General features: G+C 36.5%; 2 protein-coding genes across 2 annotated transcripts; both read right to left on the reverse strand.

The window, feature by feature from the left end:
• On the reverse strand, positions 1-525 carry LOC137649493 (uncharacterized). The gene has a single exon (XM_068382478.1). It carries the CDS (start codon positions 523-525, stop codon positions 1-3), a length of 525 nt encoding a protein of 174 aa, XP_068238579.1.
• A 1,136-nt stretch (positions 526-1,661) lies between these two features.
• On the reverse strand, positions 1,662-12,434 carry LOC137650228 (uncharacterized). Its single transcript, XM_068383480.1, has 5 exons — positions 12,135-12,434; positions 11,531-11,756; positions 10,905-11,066; positions 9,319-9,491; positions 1,662-6,338 (listed from the first exon to the last, which is right to left on the reverse strand). Exons 1-5 carry the CDS (start codon positions 12,345-12,347, stop codon positions 1,947-1,949), a joined length of 5,166 nt encoding a protein of 1,721 aa, XP_068239581.1. The 5' UTR covers positions 12,348-12,434; the 3' UTR covers positions 1,662-1,946.
• Between the last annotated feature and the right edge of the window lie 1,558 nt (positions 12,435-13,992).

Raw genomic sequence — 13,992 nt, forward strand, 5'->3', positions numbered from 1 at the left:
TTATTTTAATGTTACTGTTCTTAAGGAGCCGGGGTTCATTTTAGAGCCAGGGTCCATTTCGGACCTGGTGTCCTTTAAAGAGCCGGGGTCCTTGAAGGAGCCGGGGTTCATTTTGGAGCCTGGATCCATTTCGGACCTGGCGTCCTTTAAAGAGCCGGGGTCCTTGAAGGAGCCGGGGTTCATTTTGGAGCCAGGATCCATTTCGGACCTGGCGTCCTTTAAAGAGCCGGGGTCCTTGAAGGAGCCGGGGTTCATTTTGGAGCCTGGATCCATTTCGGACCTGGCGTCCTTTAAAGAACCGGGGTCCTTGAAGGAGCCGGGGTTCATTTTGGAGCCAGGATCCATTTCGGACCTGGCGTCCTTTAAAGAGCCGGGGTCCTTGAAGGAGCCGGGGTTCATTTTGGAGCCTGGATCCATTTCGGACCTGGCGTCCTTTAAAGAGCCGGGGTCCTTGAAGGAGCCGGGGTTCATTTTGGAGCCAGAGTCCATTTTGGACCTGCCGTCCAATTTGGAGCTAGGGTCCATTTTAGACCTGGTGTCCTTCAAAATATTTTATTTTTCCTTGTTTACTTTTCTCACTGGGCTATTTTCCCTGTTGGGGCTCCTGGGCTTATAACATCCTGCATTTCCATCTAGGGTTGTAGCTTAGCAAGTAATAATAATAATAATAATAATAATAATAATAATACGGGCTGCCAACGCAAGAGCCGTGACATAAAATTGTTTTCTCCGTAGGAAAAAGACGTCTATTTACCGAAACATTTCTAAAGAGGTTTGTATCAATTATAAATTGAACTTGTTTGCTCTACTACTTCATTTAGAGCTATCAATGTTTAGTTTGATTAGATTCAGAGCTCTTCCAATTCGAGAAATTGTTCATTGTTTGCATTTTATTATATGCAGGTTTGGGATGAGATATAATTTACTTATATACCGTCGGAAATAGTAGAAATTTTCGTTAACTTCAGTTAAATTAGAGGCTTTTATCAACTAAATTGACGGTATTACTAATCAAAATCTGGTTTTTTTTAACTTAATGACAGAAAATAAATTTCTCCAGAGATGTTTGACATTACAATCCTATGAGGATTCCGAATCGCTTCCTGGATTCTTACGATTCCTTTGTTAGATATGTAAGACTTCATTTAATCCTTTTACAGCTCTCAGCATTTTAAAATGTCAATGAATAATCCAAATCTATAATAACCAATATAAGGATCTTGAAAGAAATAAGGTAATGTTGCTGAAATACTGTATGTCATTATGTTGTTATTAGCTACTATAGTCCATTTCTTTTAGCGAGGCATATTTGCACCGACTCGCAGCGGTGCCCTTTTAGCTCGGAAAAGTTTCCTGATCGCTGATTGGTTGGACAAGATAATTCTAACCAATCAGCGATCAGGAAACTTTTCCGAGCTAAAGGGGAACCCCAGCGAGTCGGTGCAAATCTGCCTCGCTAAAAGAAATGGACTATTATGCATAAGAATTTAGGTTTGGGGCTATTAATTCTCACTCATTACTAGTTATATCACATATGATAAGTGCAAGCATGAAGGAGATAATAAGAATTATGTACAGGGACATAGTAAAAGAAACAAATAACTTTAGGAAATCTTTATTTACAAAGAAACTTATATTCTATTAGTTCCTTCTATGAAAAGGGCAGCAATCGTTATATAAAATTCCAGGTTACAACCTACTGTGAACAACAAAACATTCGGATTAATCAGTAACACTTGCTTTTGTAGATACGTACCACTTCATTCTTCATAAATACAATCATAAATACATCGTTAGAAATGTGAGTAGACAGGTAACTAGTGCGATAATAAAGAAGTAACACTCCAAGCTTATCAACAATTCTGACAAAACTATCAGTACAAGATCATTTTAAAGTCTTGTTTAGTTCCGCTTCGGACATTTTACGGGAGTGCCCCATCCCCTGACTAAGGTCTGTAAGAGGTCCGAGAGTTCCCCAAAGTAGACATTGTTCGGACAGTCTCGGCAGACACTCTCCGAGAGTTGCCCAAAGTAGACATTGTTCGGACAGTCTCGGCAGACACTCTCCGAGGAAGAACTAGAATTCCTCCTCCCTGATTGTACGTGACATTGTCTAAATGGTATCTACGCTGTAAGGAATGAATGTTATTAGAATGGACGGGGTCAGAGGTTGACACAGGAACCCTGGTTATCACAGAGAGGAAATCCTTCCATAGTCTCCTTGCCGTCCGCTCTCGACACAAGTGGAAGAGAAATATAAAAAATCCTTGAAGTGTATTGAAAATGCAAAAGAGGTAGGAAAATAACAAGCGACCCTTCCATATTGATAAAAGGCCAAATATCCAAGTGAAACCGAGCAGGAAGAATACACAAACTGCCATGCTCAACTGGCTCAAGAAAAGGGATCGTTCCGACATAGTGGAATTCACCCGCGCTCTGCCGCAAACGGCTCCATGGATTATCATGGTGAACATTATCAGGTTAACCATCATGGTAACTGCCAGCGGTGGGAGAAATGCGTACATGAAACACTCACTCGACATCCAGCAAATGGCATCTTCGAGATCATCTGACCCTTTATTGTCATAGAGTGTACTATCATACACCAAAACTACAATGATGGGTAGAACTGGCAGACCCCAGGCACTTACTGAAGCTTTCCATAAAAATCTTGGAATGTAGGTACCGACAACTTTGACGAATTTAAGATACTGGTGAACTGCTTCAACAAGCATCCAACCAAAGGAGGCAAGGATAAAGTAGTGGAGAGAAACAGCGACACTTCGGCATAAGATGGTGTTCCATGTCTGATTAATGCCAGCAAGAAAAATAACAATGCTACAAAACACAGAGATAGACAAATTTACCAGAATTTTGTTGCTTAAAGACCTTCGCCATTTTTTAAAAAGGCAGAAAGTTGCAAAAACCATCAAGAGCCCAACAATAGACAAACTGCAACCTATTAATGTTATGATATCTAAAGCAATAGCATGAAGACCACCAAATGCCTCCTCATTGTAATTTATGAGCTGAGCAAAACATGTTAAGTGGTTGCAAAGGCAAACGTCATAATCACCCATCTGCACCCCTCTCCAGCATCCATCAGTCGACCACCCACCTAGGCCATTATTCTTCCCAAAGTCCCAAAAGACACATTTCGAATCATTTCCCATGGCAGAGCGCCTGAATAGAAGCTTCACAGGCTCTCCCAGGTCTTTGACTATCTTGCCATCATAACTAGCTTGCACAATGTCTCCTTTTACTGAGTAGTTTGGAAAGGATGAATGATCCTGAAACAGCTTAGGGGTCCTGTAAACAGCAAATGTTAGCTTCACTGTTTCCATTTCCTTTTCAGATCCCATGTTTGCAACAATGTAAGTGAGATTTTCTGGGAATATAATGGCAGTATCCCCATTGATAGATTTTTCATCATAATTTTTCTTAATTGTTTTTTGTTTTCTTCCACCATCAACTGACTGATAGCCTATTATACTGGAATTCACTTCTAAATCTAAACGCTCAACAGAAACCAGTTTCCTTGTTGCAAATTTTACCCTGTCTCCTCCATTGGAAGGTGGCAGATTAATCTTAAATGTAATATTTTCAAATGCTTCAAAAAGGATGCCAGAACTATTGAGCTTAAGTTGAACAGATTCGAAAGCCTCTTCATCTGCTTCCATGATATTATTGAGCATTTCAACTATTTGCTCTAATCCTATTCCATTAGGAACTCCTGTTCTGGAAATATGCTGGAATTTTGTAGCAAGAAAATGTATATCGACTGGCAGAAGCTTAGCCCCATCAGATATAAGATTAGATATGACCTTGAGGTCATCACTTCTCTCACTCTGACTGATGTTCCATAAGGATTTTGTGACATCAGTCGGCTCACCTGTACAACCATCAGAAATTTCACCCCAGTGATATCCCTGTAGGAAATTACCCTCACATTTTCGGCAAACTGGTTCTCCTTTGTCATTTATGCAGAGTTCTTTTGGCAAAACAACTTTGTTCCCCATAACAGTAGGCCATGAAAGATTCATCTCGGACGATCCATAAACTTTTGTGACTTCTCCTAAACAGCCTACGGTGCTTTGAATGCTGGCTAATTCACAACCCGAAAAATTCCGGTCCTGAGTAAACAGGGCCACAAGTTGTACCAGCATGTCATATTCACTTATTAAGATATCAGAGGGATTTCTTGTTTTCATTTCAATATTAAAATTGTGAAATAAAGTGGAGTTCTTTTGGCCCGGGGTATAGAATAAGTTCTTACTTGAAACAACTATGTCATCTATATTACTTTCTATGTAGCCAATAAAGGAGGTGGCACAGTCTGTTATATAATCAATTTTAGTCTCATAGATGAAAGTACTATCGTGTTTTTCTGGACTGTAAGAAACATCCTGTACTAAAGTTACAGCAAAGGTCAAAACATCTGTGACAATGTTAAGGACTTCATTAGATTTGATATAAACTGATGGATTCTTCCCCCAAAGATGGCATTGATAATATCCTTGTAATCTCCCAACACTGTAAGTACAGGAAGGGTTATTTATTTTCTCTAAGGGAACATATTTACCATTGACATAACATTTTATGTCATTTGAATCCCCTGAAAAATCAGTCACTTCTAAGCAGACTGTTGAAATCAATACCTCACGTTTAAATCCCAGGGATTTTAATTTTCTTTTTTTCTTTTCTATGTGTAAATTCATTCGTGGTTCATAATTTGAGTTGATCTCCATTTGACATAAGATGTTTGATTTCATTGCATTTCTAGGTTCTTTCTCCCAGCCTTCTGTGCTAAGAGAGCCATATGTTTGAGAATAATCTGTGGAGGCTTTCCAGTTTACAAATTCCATGATCTGGCCATTTCCATACGCAGAATCTCCTGCCATCCAAACACTTGCCGCATTCTGTTCACTAATATGTTGTCGAAAAACCCAGTCTAAAAATCCTTTGCCAGGTGTGGGCAAATCAGCTCCATTATGCTTGCAGAAGTTTTCCGCTCGTTGCCAAGTGGTGTTCCCTATGTTTAAAAATAGTTTGAAGCAAATTATCTTTTCATTGTAAAATGCAGATGAGAACCAGTCCTCTGGACAACGGGTATCATTTACAATTAATTGTGGCGTTATAGACTTCCATTTGTATGTTGGAATCTTTTCTAAACCAGAAACATTCAAGAAGCTGATGTAAGGCAAATCATTACTGCAGTCAAGAGTCAAAAGATTTTTAGTTATCAAGTTTAGAGCTAAACAATTTTGACTATTGGCTGGTTGATGTGGTCCCCAAGAGATTCCATATGATTCGGCCTGCTTGTACTCCTTGTATGGATAAATCAACTCCCCCGGGCCAAGATATTCCAGAGGACCTTTGTCTATCACCCTTCGTAATGGAAGCCATATGACAGAGCTTCCATATTTGTCTATCAATGACTGATTACCTAAATCATACACATAATGTAAAAATTCATCAAAGTGAGGGGAATCCAGTAAGTCAAGAATGCCAGTTACATTGGGAATTCTATACATATCTTTCAATCCATTATCCCATGTGTCAGGCTTTGAGACAGCCATGCAAAGATGATTTGCTATACTCGTGTACCCTGAAGGACAGAACTCAAAGCTCTTGCACTCAGAGGGATCAAACTCTATAGAAGCACCGTGAGTGTAATTCCATTGGCAATAGCCATAATTCAATTTATTATTTGTTGTCCTACACCTGTAATTTTTAGGGTTGACTCTACCTGCTTTTGAAAAGGGCCACACTATGACGTTTCCATAATGGTAGTTTACCCTTTGTTCAACGCAATATGTTCCAAAGTATATAGATGAGGTATTGAGGTAACCTTTGTTACTAAAAAGAACCTTATTGTCTTTCATAATATCCAAGATGTGCTCAAGACAGTTATCAGCAGTAGGCAAATGTACATGAAATTTATAACTCACCAACATTCTCTTTTGATCTTTTGATACATTTTTCTGAACATTAATCACATCGACAGTGTAGCTGCCAATATTAGGCAAAACAGGCTTGAATGTCTCTCGTAATTTCTCACGCATTTTCTCAGTAAGGTTGTCCAAACAATCCGGGCTGAAGGGTTCATCTCTATTTGCGTCTGCTATCAGAACCAACCATTCCTTGAGCGTTACTAAAATCTTGTTGCTCGCGATGCGGAGAGGCGAATTTGGGACCCACGACTCGCACCAGAATGTTCCTTGTTTGAGTTCTGGGTGGGACGTGTTTGATCCATCAAGTGGCACGTCAAATTTCGTGGCGTCATAGAATGTCGCAGGGAGGAGATTCCTGACCGGGTGATCTATGTAAACTCCATCCTGAAACAAATGATAATTGAATATTGGCGACTGTAGTTTATGTAATTTCCCCTAGGAATATTTCATCTGTTTAACAAATATGCGTATATATATATATATATATATATATATATATATATATATATATATATATATATATATATATATGTGTGTGTGTGTGTGTGTGTGTGTGTGTGTGTGTGTGTGTGTGTTTACAATAACAATGATCATCAATCTGGGTGTCAAACCCCCTATACAAGGGTATTCTTCTCTAACTTGTCCTTTTATTATGCTTCTTTGGTATTTGGTCTCCTTTCCCAGTGCCTCTTATAGTCATCCCATCTATTCAACTTTCAATGTCTTTATCTCCTCCTCCCAATTGACACTTCTTAACAATATTCGATTTTCATCAGCCTGCAGTCCTCCATTATTTTTATGATTGCAAAGTCTCATCAAAACACTATGATCTATTCTTTAACCCATATTAAGTTATTTAGCTTCCATATTCCATATACTTCCATATTATATCACCCTTTCAGCCTTTCTTTTACCCCATACACTCAATAATAAGTTCAACCCTTTTCCTTCCTTTGCATTCAATATTACACTTCCTTAGTATGGAGCATAGTTGGTTCAACATGTTCCTTCATTAAATGACCTGCCTATACACTTCGTGCTCTTCCCAATAGGGAGCCGAAGTCTGGCGTCAAATTACCACGATCTGGTTCACATCTGTCTCAGACACTCACAAACCTAGGACTATGCCAGTGTTCTAACACAGCCACTCTTTAACTGGTCTTTTCCAGTCATTATCCCATTTGTATAGGAAAAGGACAGTATGTGGTCTGAACTGTAATGTTTATGTTTACATGCATTGTGTATTTTTCTATCATCAGAAAAGAAGTAAATCCTATTCGTTATGTTGAAAGCAACTGTCCCGCACAATGAGGATCTTTTCGAGCAATTTTTATGCTTGAACCATTTAGGCTGTTGCCGTGGTAACTGACGTCATGACTTCGGCTCCCTCTATCGTCATCCATTACATGCCTTGTGATACCAATTGCCAACATGAATAAACCACATGCCTTATTTTTCAGCATCCATATCACATTCACCACTCCGTGGTCTTTGTTTCTATTTACCCTTGTAACCTTAAATTTGCTCAAATTTGTTTTACCTCTGCCTTCTCTTGTAATCACTCTCAAACTATTTCGCTAGTCTCTGCAATTTCTCTTCATTATCCCCAAATCAGCACTTTTCTATCTTATTTCTTTTCCTCTTGTTTGTTTTGAAGTTTTTATAGTTTATCTATGAAAGATCTAATTTAATGTTGTTACTGTTCTTAAAATATTTTATTTTGATTATTTATTACATGTATCTTATCTCTTTATTTCCTTTCCTCACTGGGCTATTTTTCCTGTTGGAGCCCTTGGGCTTGTAGCATCTTGCTTTTCCAACTAGGGTTGTAGCTTGGGTTTTAATAATAATAATAATAATAATAATAATATTTGAAAACAATCCGGTTGGCTTCCAGGAAAGGAGAAGGATGATATACCTGCCACTACACAGTGCAAAAATAACTAAATGGGAAGGACAGTTATTTAGCTTCCATATTCCATATGGAGCCCAGTTGCATGCGTCGATGTTACTCCAACCCTATAAACTAATTTAAATGGGTTCTAGTGTGTGCTATACTCAAGAAATATTATCGTAGAAATAGCCACCTCACCTCTAATCATTTGATTAGATACCAGAATGCTGAAATCTATTAACGCCACCCCCAGTCAAAGATGTGTGGTAGTATGCACATACAGACATACATACATGCATATATATATATATATATATATATATATATATATATATATATATATATATATACATATATATATATATATATATATATATATATATATATATGTGTGTGTGTGTGTGTATGTGTGTGTGCGTATATATATATATATATATATATATATATATATATATATATATATATATATATATATATATATATATATATATATACTGTATATAACACATACATTGATTAACATTATAGATGATAGAATAATTTAAAAAATATATAACCATGTGAGACCATTGAGGTATAGCTAAGAAAAAAAAATAAACACGTTTCGCAAAGAAAATAGTAATAAGAGAAAAATCAGAATGGATTTACTGAAATTATAACCAATTGCCGTTTACTTTAGAAATATTGTAAATAACCCTAAAAGTAATTATTAGCCTAGTCTTTTAAAAACACCATAGGACGTCGTGTTCATATTTTTTAACATAGCCGATTTAAGTACTAAAGTTGTTTTTAACATAGCCTATCTAAGTACTAAAGTTTTTTTTTTAAATAGCTGATCTAAGTACTAAAAATCTTTAACAAAGCCGGTCTAAGTGTTAAATTTTTTTAACAGCCAATCTAAGTACTAAAGTTTTTAAACATAGCCCATCTATGTACTAAAGGTTTTTTTAACATAGGCCATCTAAGTATTAAAGTGTTTTTCAACATAGCTGACGTAAGTATTAAAGATTTTTTAACATGGGCGATCTAAGTACTAAAGGTTTTTAGCATAGCCGATCCAAGTATTAAAGTTATTTTAATATTGCCGATTTAAGTACTAAAAGTTTTTAACACCCGATCTAAGTAGTAATGTTTTTTTTATAACATAGCCGATCTAAGTACTAAAGTTTTCTAACAAAGCCGGTATAAGTGTTAAAAGTTTTTTTGACATAGCCAATCTAAGTACTAAAGTTTTTAAATATAGCCCATCTATATATTAGTTTTTTTTTAACATAGGCGATCTAAGTATCAGTTAATTTAACATAGCTGATCCAAGTATTAAAGTTTATTAACATAGCTGGTCTAAGTGTTAAAGTTTTTTTAACATAGCCAATCTAAGTACTAAAGTTTTTAAACATAGCCCATCTATGTACTAAAGTTTTTTTTTATTAACATAGCTGATCTAAGTACTAAAGTCGACATTAGACTTACCTTTGACCAGAAAACCGACGGCTGAACTTCCAGAAGGCTGCCAGACTTTTTATGGAAGGCCGAGCAGTCAATGACTAGGTCTGAGAAGTCTGTTACGGAAACTTCCACCCATCCATTGTTTGACTTCATGTTGGCGCTAACTCGTAGTTCAAAATCATTTGAATCAATTTCACCTGAAGTTAGGGTACGGTGGTTTAGAAAGTATAGTGGATTATGTTAGATATTACTTTAAGTGTATATTAAATACTAATGTCTTTATATTCAATTATAAGCACATTATCAATGCGAGTGTAGTCTACTGTTTGTTTATGGAAAGCAAAAGTCTATACTTTTAAATTTAGATTTTTGTCTAGACCAATACTTGCCAGATGTTATATCTTATAGATGTACTTACTTGCTACTTATTGCATTTGTATTTCACCAAGAATGCTACAGTAAGTGTTTGCATTTTATTAAAAAATAATAAGCTCACGTATGATATTCAGAATGCACTCGGATGTAAAACTCATTAGCTTCTCATCAAGAATGCACTGGGATTTTTATACCCAAGACAGTTAGGTGTACAGTAGCCTATATTAGCATCAACGAAATCTTAAGTGTGATCCTTCAAACATTCTTCTTGCCAAATCACTTTGTTATAATAGTAACTTGTGTGGTAAACGAAGAGTTTCCGCCAAAATAATTAAATTTAGCTTCCCATTTTTTTTTTCATATTAGAACTGGGCTGATATTACAATCAGCGCCTAAGTGACCAATCAGCGCCTTGTTTATGGTGACTTTTAGACCAATCACGTACCTTCATTGCGGGGCCGATTCTTTCTTCTTCATAAACTCATTTTAATACGAGTTCCTCCACGCTCTCGTTACTTTCAGACGAATGTTTCTTGGGCCCGGATGTAAACATTCTTATTATAATGTCATTTCCAATTGATTTAAACACGAAGAAGCTAGTGGCAAGTTGTTGTGTAATCATAAATTGTGCCAAGTCCATAAAACTGTAGACTTAGTGTTAAGGGAAAACCCAATTTGAAAGACCAAGAAATGTGTTTTTTTCATACGGCTTCTGGTTACGAAGACGTATTTATTTTCAAAAGACAAATTTTGGGCCATGGAAAATAGTCCTTTTCATTAATCACTTCCTTTACCTCCAACTGAGACCATCGAACCGTCGAGGGCAACCTTGGATCCACACTTTCAAACCATAAGGTAAGACACTTAGGTTAAGGTAAGGCGTCCTAAGTTAGGTTAGGTGGGGAACCTTCGGCTAGGTCTCAATCATTTGTTTGTTTCGCTGGTAAAATGTGCTTTTTCGATCATGAAAATACGTTTGGAACTACATTATGGCGAACATGTTCTAAAGCTAAAGGAAAGTGAGAATTGAGATAAAACATATACATTTTAAGGAGAAAAGTCTTCGTTTACGACAAAAGTTACGTAAAAGCGATTCGGTAAGAAGAGTGTCGAAAGGATATGAATACATTTAGGCCTATGTAGACTATCGTCGCATATGTGGGTGATGTTAGCGTTAATATATAAAGATACTTAAGCATATTTTGGCAGGTTAACTGCTACTCTTTTGTACTTACTTTGCCAAGAAGGGATTTCGGGTAAAAAACAAAAGAAGAGCAGTGGCTGGCAGCATGAGAGAAGATGGGTACGTTGGTTGAGGACATCATGACCTCCACATTGTTGGGAGCATTTGCTCGGTGGAGACCAAGGGACAAATTGACCAATAGCTGGAAAATAATCTATGAAACTTTAATTTCTCAGTTACAGAACTCGTGATTATTATTAAATAAAACCAATATCGTTTTGGCATCTTTTAGAATTGTAGCCTAGTATTCGAGAAAAAAAAATGGAACAATTATTGATTTGTGCTTTGTATATCAAGATCGGTTAATGAAACTGATAGTAACAAATATGGAAATAATGGGGTTAAAATTCTTAACTACATTTAAGATACGAAGCTAATTTTTTAAAACAAATTACAAGGTTACTTGAAACAAATTGGTACATAACAGGCAAGCCACTTCCAAATATTGCCGCAAATCGACACTTTTAAAGTATTGCCTGCTGACAAATAATAAACTGCGTAATGGAATGTAATTCTAAAAAAAAAAAAGGTGTCTTAGATCTAGAGTATAAGAATGTATTGACTGATTCTTTAAAAGAGAATGTCCTCCTAGAGTATTAAAATACATTGACGTCTTACCAGGAAATTGCGAGAGCCACTGGTAATGTCCATTGTGTTTTGTCAGCGCAGTCCAGGTTAGGTCTTGAACAGATAGATTTCTGAGTCGAAAGGAGGACGCTGAGTCATTCAGTTCGACTGTCAAGTTCTGAGGAGGCCAGTAGCTACTCACAGACTTTAACTGATGGGTTTTGGCGATGAGAAATCCGTTCTGGCTCCGGCAGAACTTGTGGGCAGAATCCCACGGCTGTATGGTGAAGCGGCAAATAAAGAAGAAATAAGAATGCATGATTCTTGTATAAGCATCGTTTTATTTTATATTGCAGGGAAGTTGAACTAATGTTTGATTGATATTTAAAATTTCAAGTCTCAAATAACTATGACCTCAGCACCCCGTGTACCAAGGATGTTGGAAAGACAAAGTCTTTGATGTATGACTACAAAAAAAAAAATTAAAGGAACAAAATTATTAAGCCTCATTGAAGGGAGAATGGGGAATAGATATAGATATGGTAAAACTGAATAAGATTTAAATTTTTGGTCATTATGAGAGAACATATCTTCACATTAAATGTTTGCTGACACCCAAAGGTTTGGAAAGCATTACAGAACACCGTCGACCTACCATTGCTGTAGGTCCTGGTAGAAAGCAGCTGTTGGTAACTCTGTTGTTGCAAAGAGGTATTGTGTGGTCCGTGGGAGGTGCAATAACTGGATACAGCCATGGAAAGTTACTTGGAGTTGTGGATACTGATTCTGATGTTGCTGACTCGCATTTTCCAGGCATCCATAGGTGTGCCAAAATAGATACCAGCCCTTGGAGCCAAATGACAGCCATTGTTTTAATCTAGTTCCGCTCTGCGTTATTTCTGTTCCGCTCTAGGCCTAGTAATGTCCGTTTTGTAGCTGAGCACGTGTCTCTTCCGTTTTTTGGCTTGTGAGGTTATCCTTTCCTGTAAATTATGGGAAGGATGATAGTAGTGCATTTTAGGCAAATAGTTTATCATTATTAAAAGGTGATTAACCAGTCCATGAGTCGAGCTCGACTCTCACAGAGCTGACCCGATTAACAGCGGGAAGAAAAATGCTTATATTAATATTAAGAAATGAATTGAATAAGATATTTATTAGATATATTGAATAAAAAATGAATGAATTATGAGGGTAAAAAATCTATGATAAATAGAAATCTAAATCTTAAATATAAAACCAATGTATCTTAAAATTTCGAAGCCCTAAAAAACAGAGAAATTCTCAGTTTCTTCTATAAAAAGTTACAGTCGCTAGGAATGTTTTATAGTTAAAATAGTCTCATTTACTGCAGCTGGGAACCTCTTCACGAAGTGAGCACATCAAAGAAGGAATTTGAACACTCAAAGACTCGAAGGTCTAACAAGACTTTATTTCATTAGGCTAAATAGTTTTGAAAAGTCATGTATGGATATTTAGAACATGAGACATTACTGGGCATGAATAGGATTTGTTACACGATTATGGTCTAGTTTTAAATGAACTTCAAATATAAAAAATGTATCAAAAATATATTCCCCATATGTAAGATAGTTTGAGCGGTGTTATTATTATTATTATTATTATTATTATTATTATTATTATTATTAGCTAAGCTATAACCCTAGTTGGAAACGCAAGATGGTATAAACCCAAGGGCTCCAACAGGGAAAAATAGCCCAGCGAGGAAACGAAATAAGGAATTATATAAACTATACGGGAAATAATGAACAACTAAAATGAAATATCTTAAAAACAGTAACATCGAAACAGATATTTCATATATAAACTATAAAAAGACTTATGTCAGCCTGTTCAACTTAAAAACATTTGCTGCAAGTTTGAACTTTTGAAGTTCTGCTGATTCAACCACCTAATGAGGAAGATCATCTCACAACTTGGTCACAGCTGGAATAAGATTTCTAGAATACTGTGAAGTATTGCACCTTATGATGGAGAAGGTCTGACTATTCGAATTAACTGCCTGCCTAGTATTACGAACAGGATGGAAATGTCCTGGAAGATCTGTATGTAAATGATGATCAGAATTATGAAAATCTTATGCAACGTTCATAATGAGCTAATTGAACGGCGGTGCCAGAGATTAATATCTAGATCAGGAATAAGAAATTTAAAAGTTTCTGTTCGACAAGTTAAGATGAGAATCAGCAGCTGAAGACCAAACAGGAGAACGATACTCGAAACAAGGTAGAATGAAAGAATTAAAACACTTCATACAATTGAAGAAGACACATATCTAATATGTTTCTCAAAAGTAAATTTTCTGTTGAGAATCACCTAAAATTCTGAAAGTCATAGAGAGTTACAGAAACATTATCAATGCTGAGATCCAGATGTTGAGGAGCCACTGTCCTTGACCTACTTACAATCATACTTTGAGTTTTGTTAGGATTCAACTTCATACCCCATACTTGGCACCATGCACTAATTTTAGCTAGATCTATATTAAGGGA

The sequence above is a fragment of the Palaemon carinicauda genome, chromosome 11 (assembly GCF_036898095.1).
Source record: "Palaemon carinicauda isolate YSFRI2023 chromosome 11, ASM3689809v2, whole genome shotgun sequence".
Classification (NCBI taxonomy): Eukaryota; Metazoa; Arthropoda; class Malacostraca; order Decapoda; family Palaemonidae; genus Palaemon; species Palaemon carinicauda.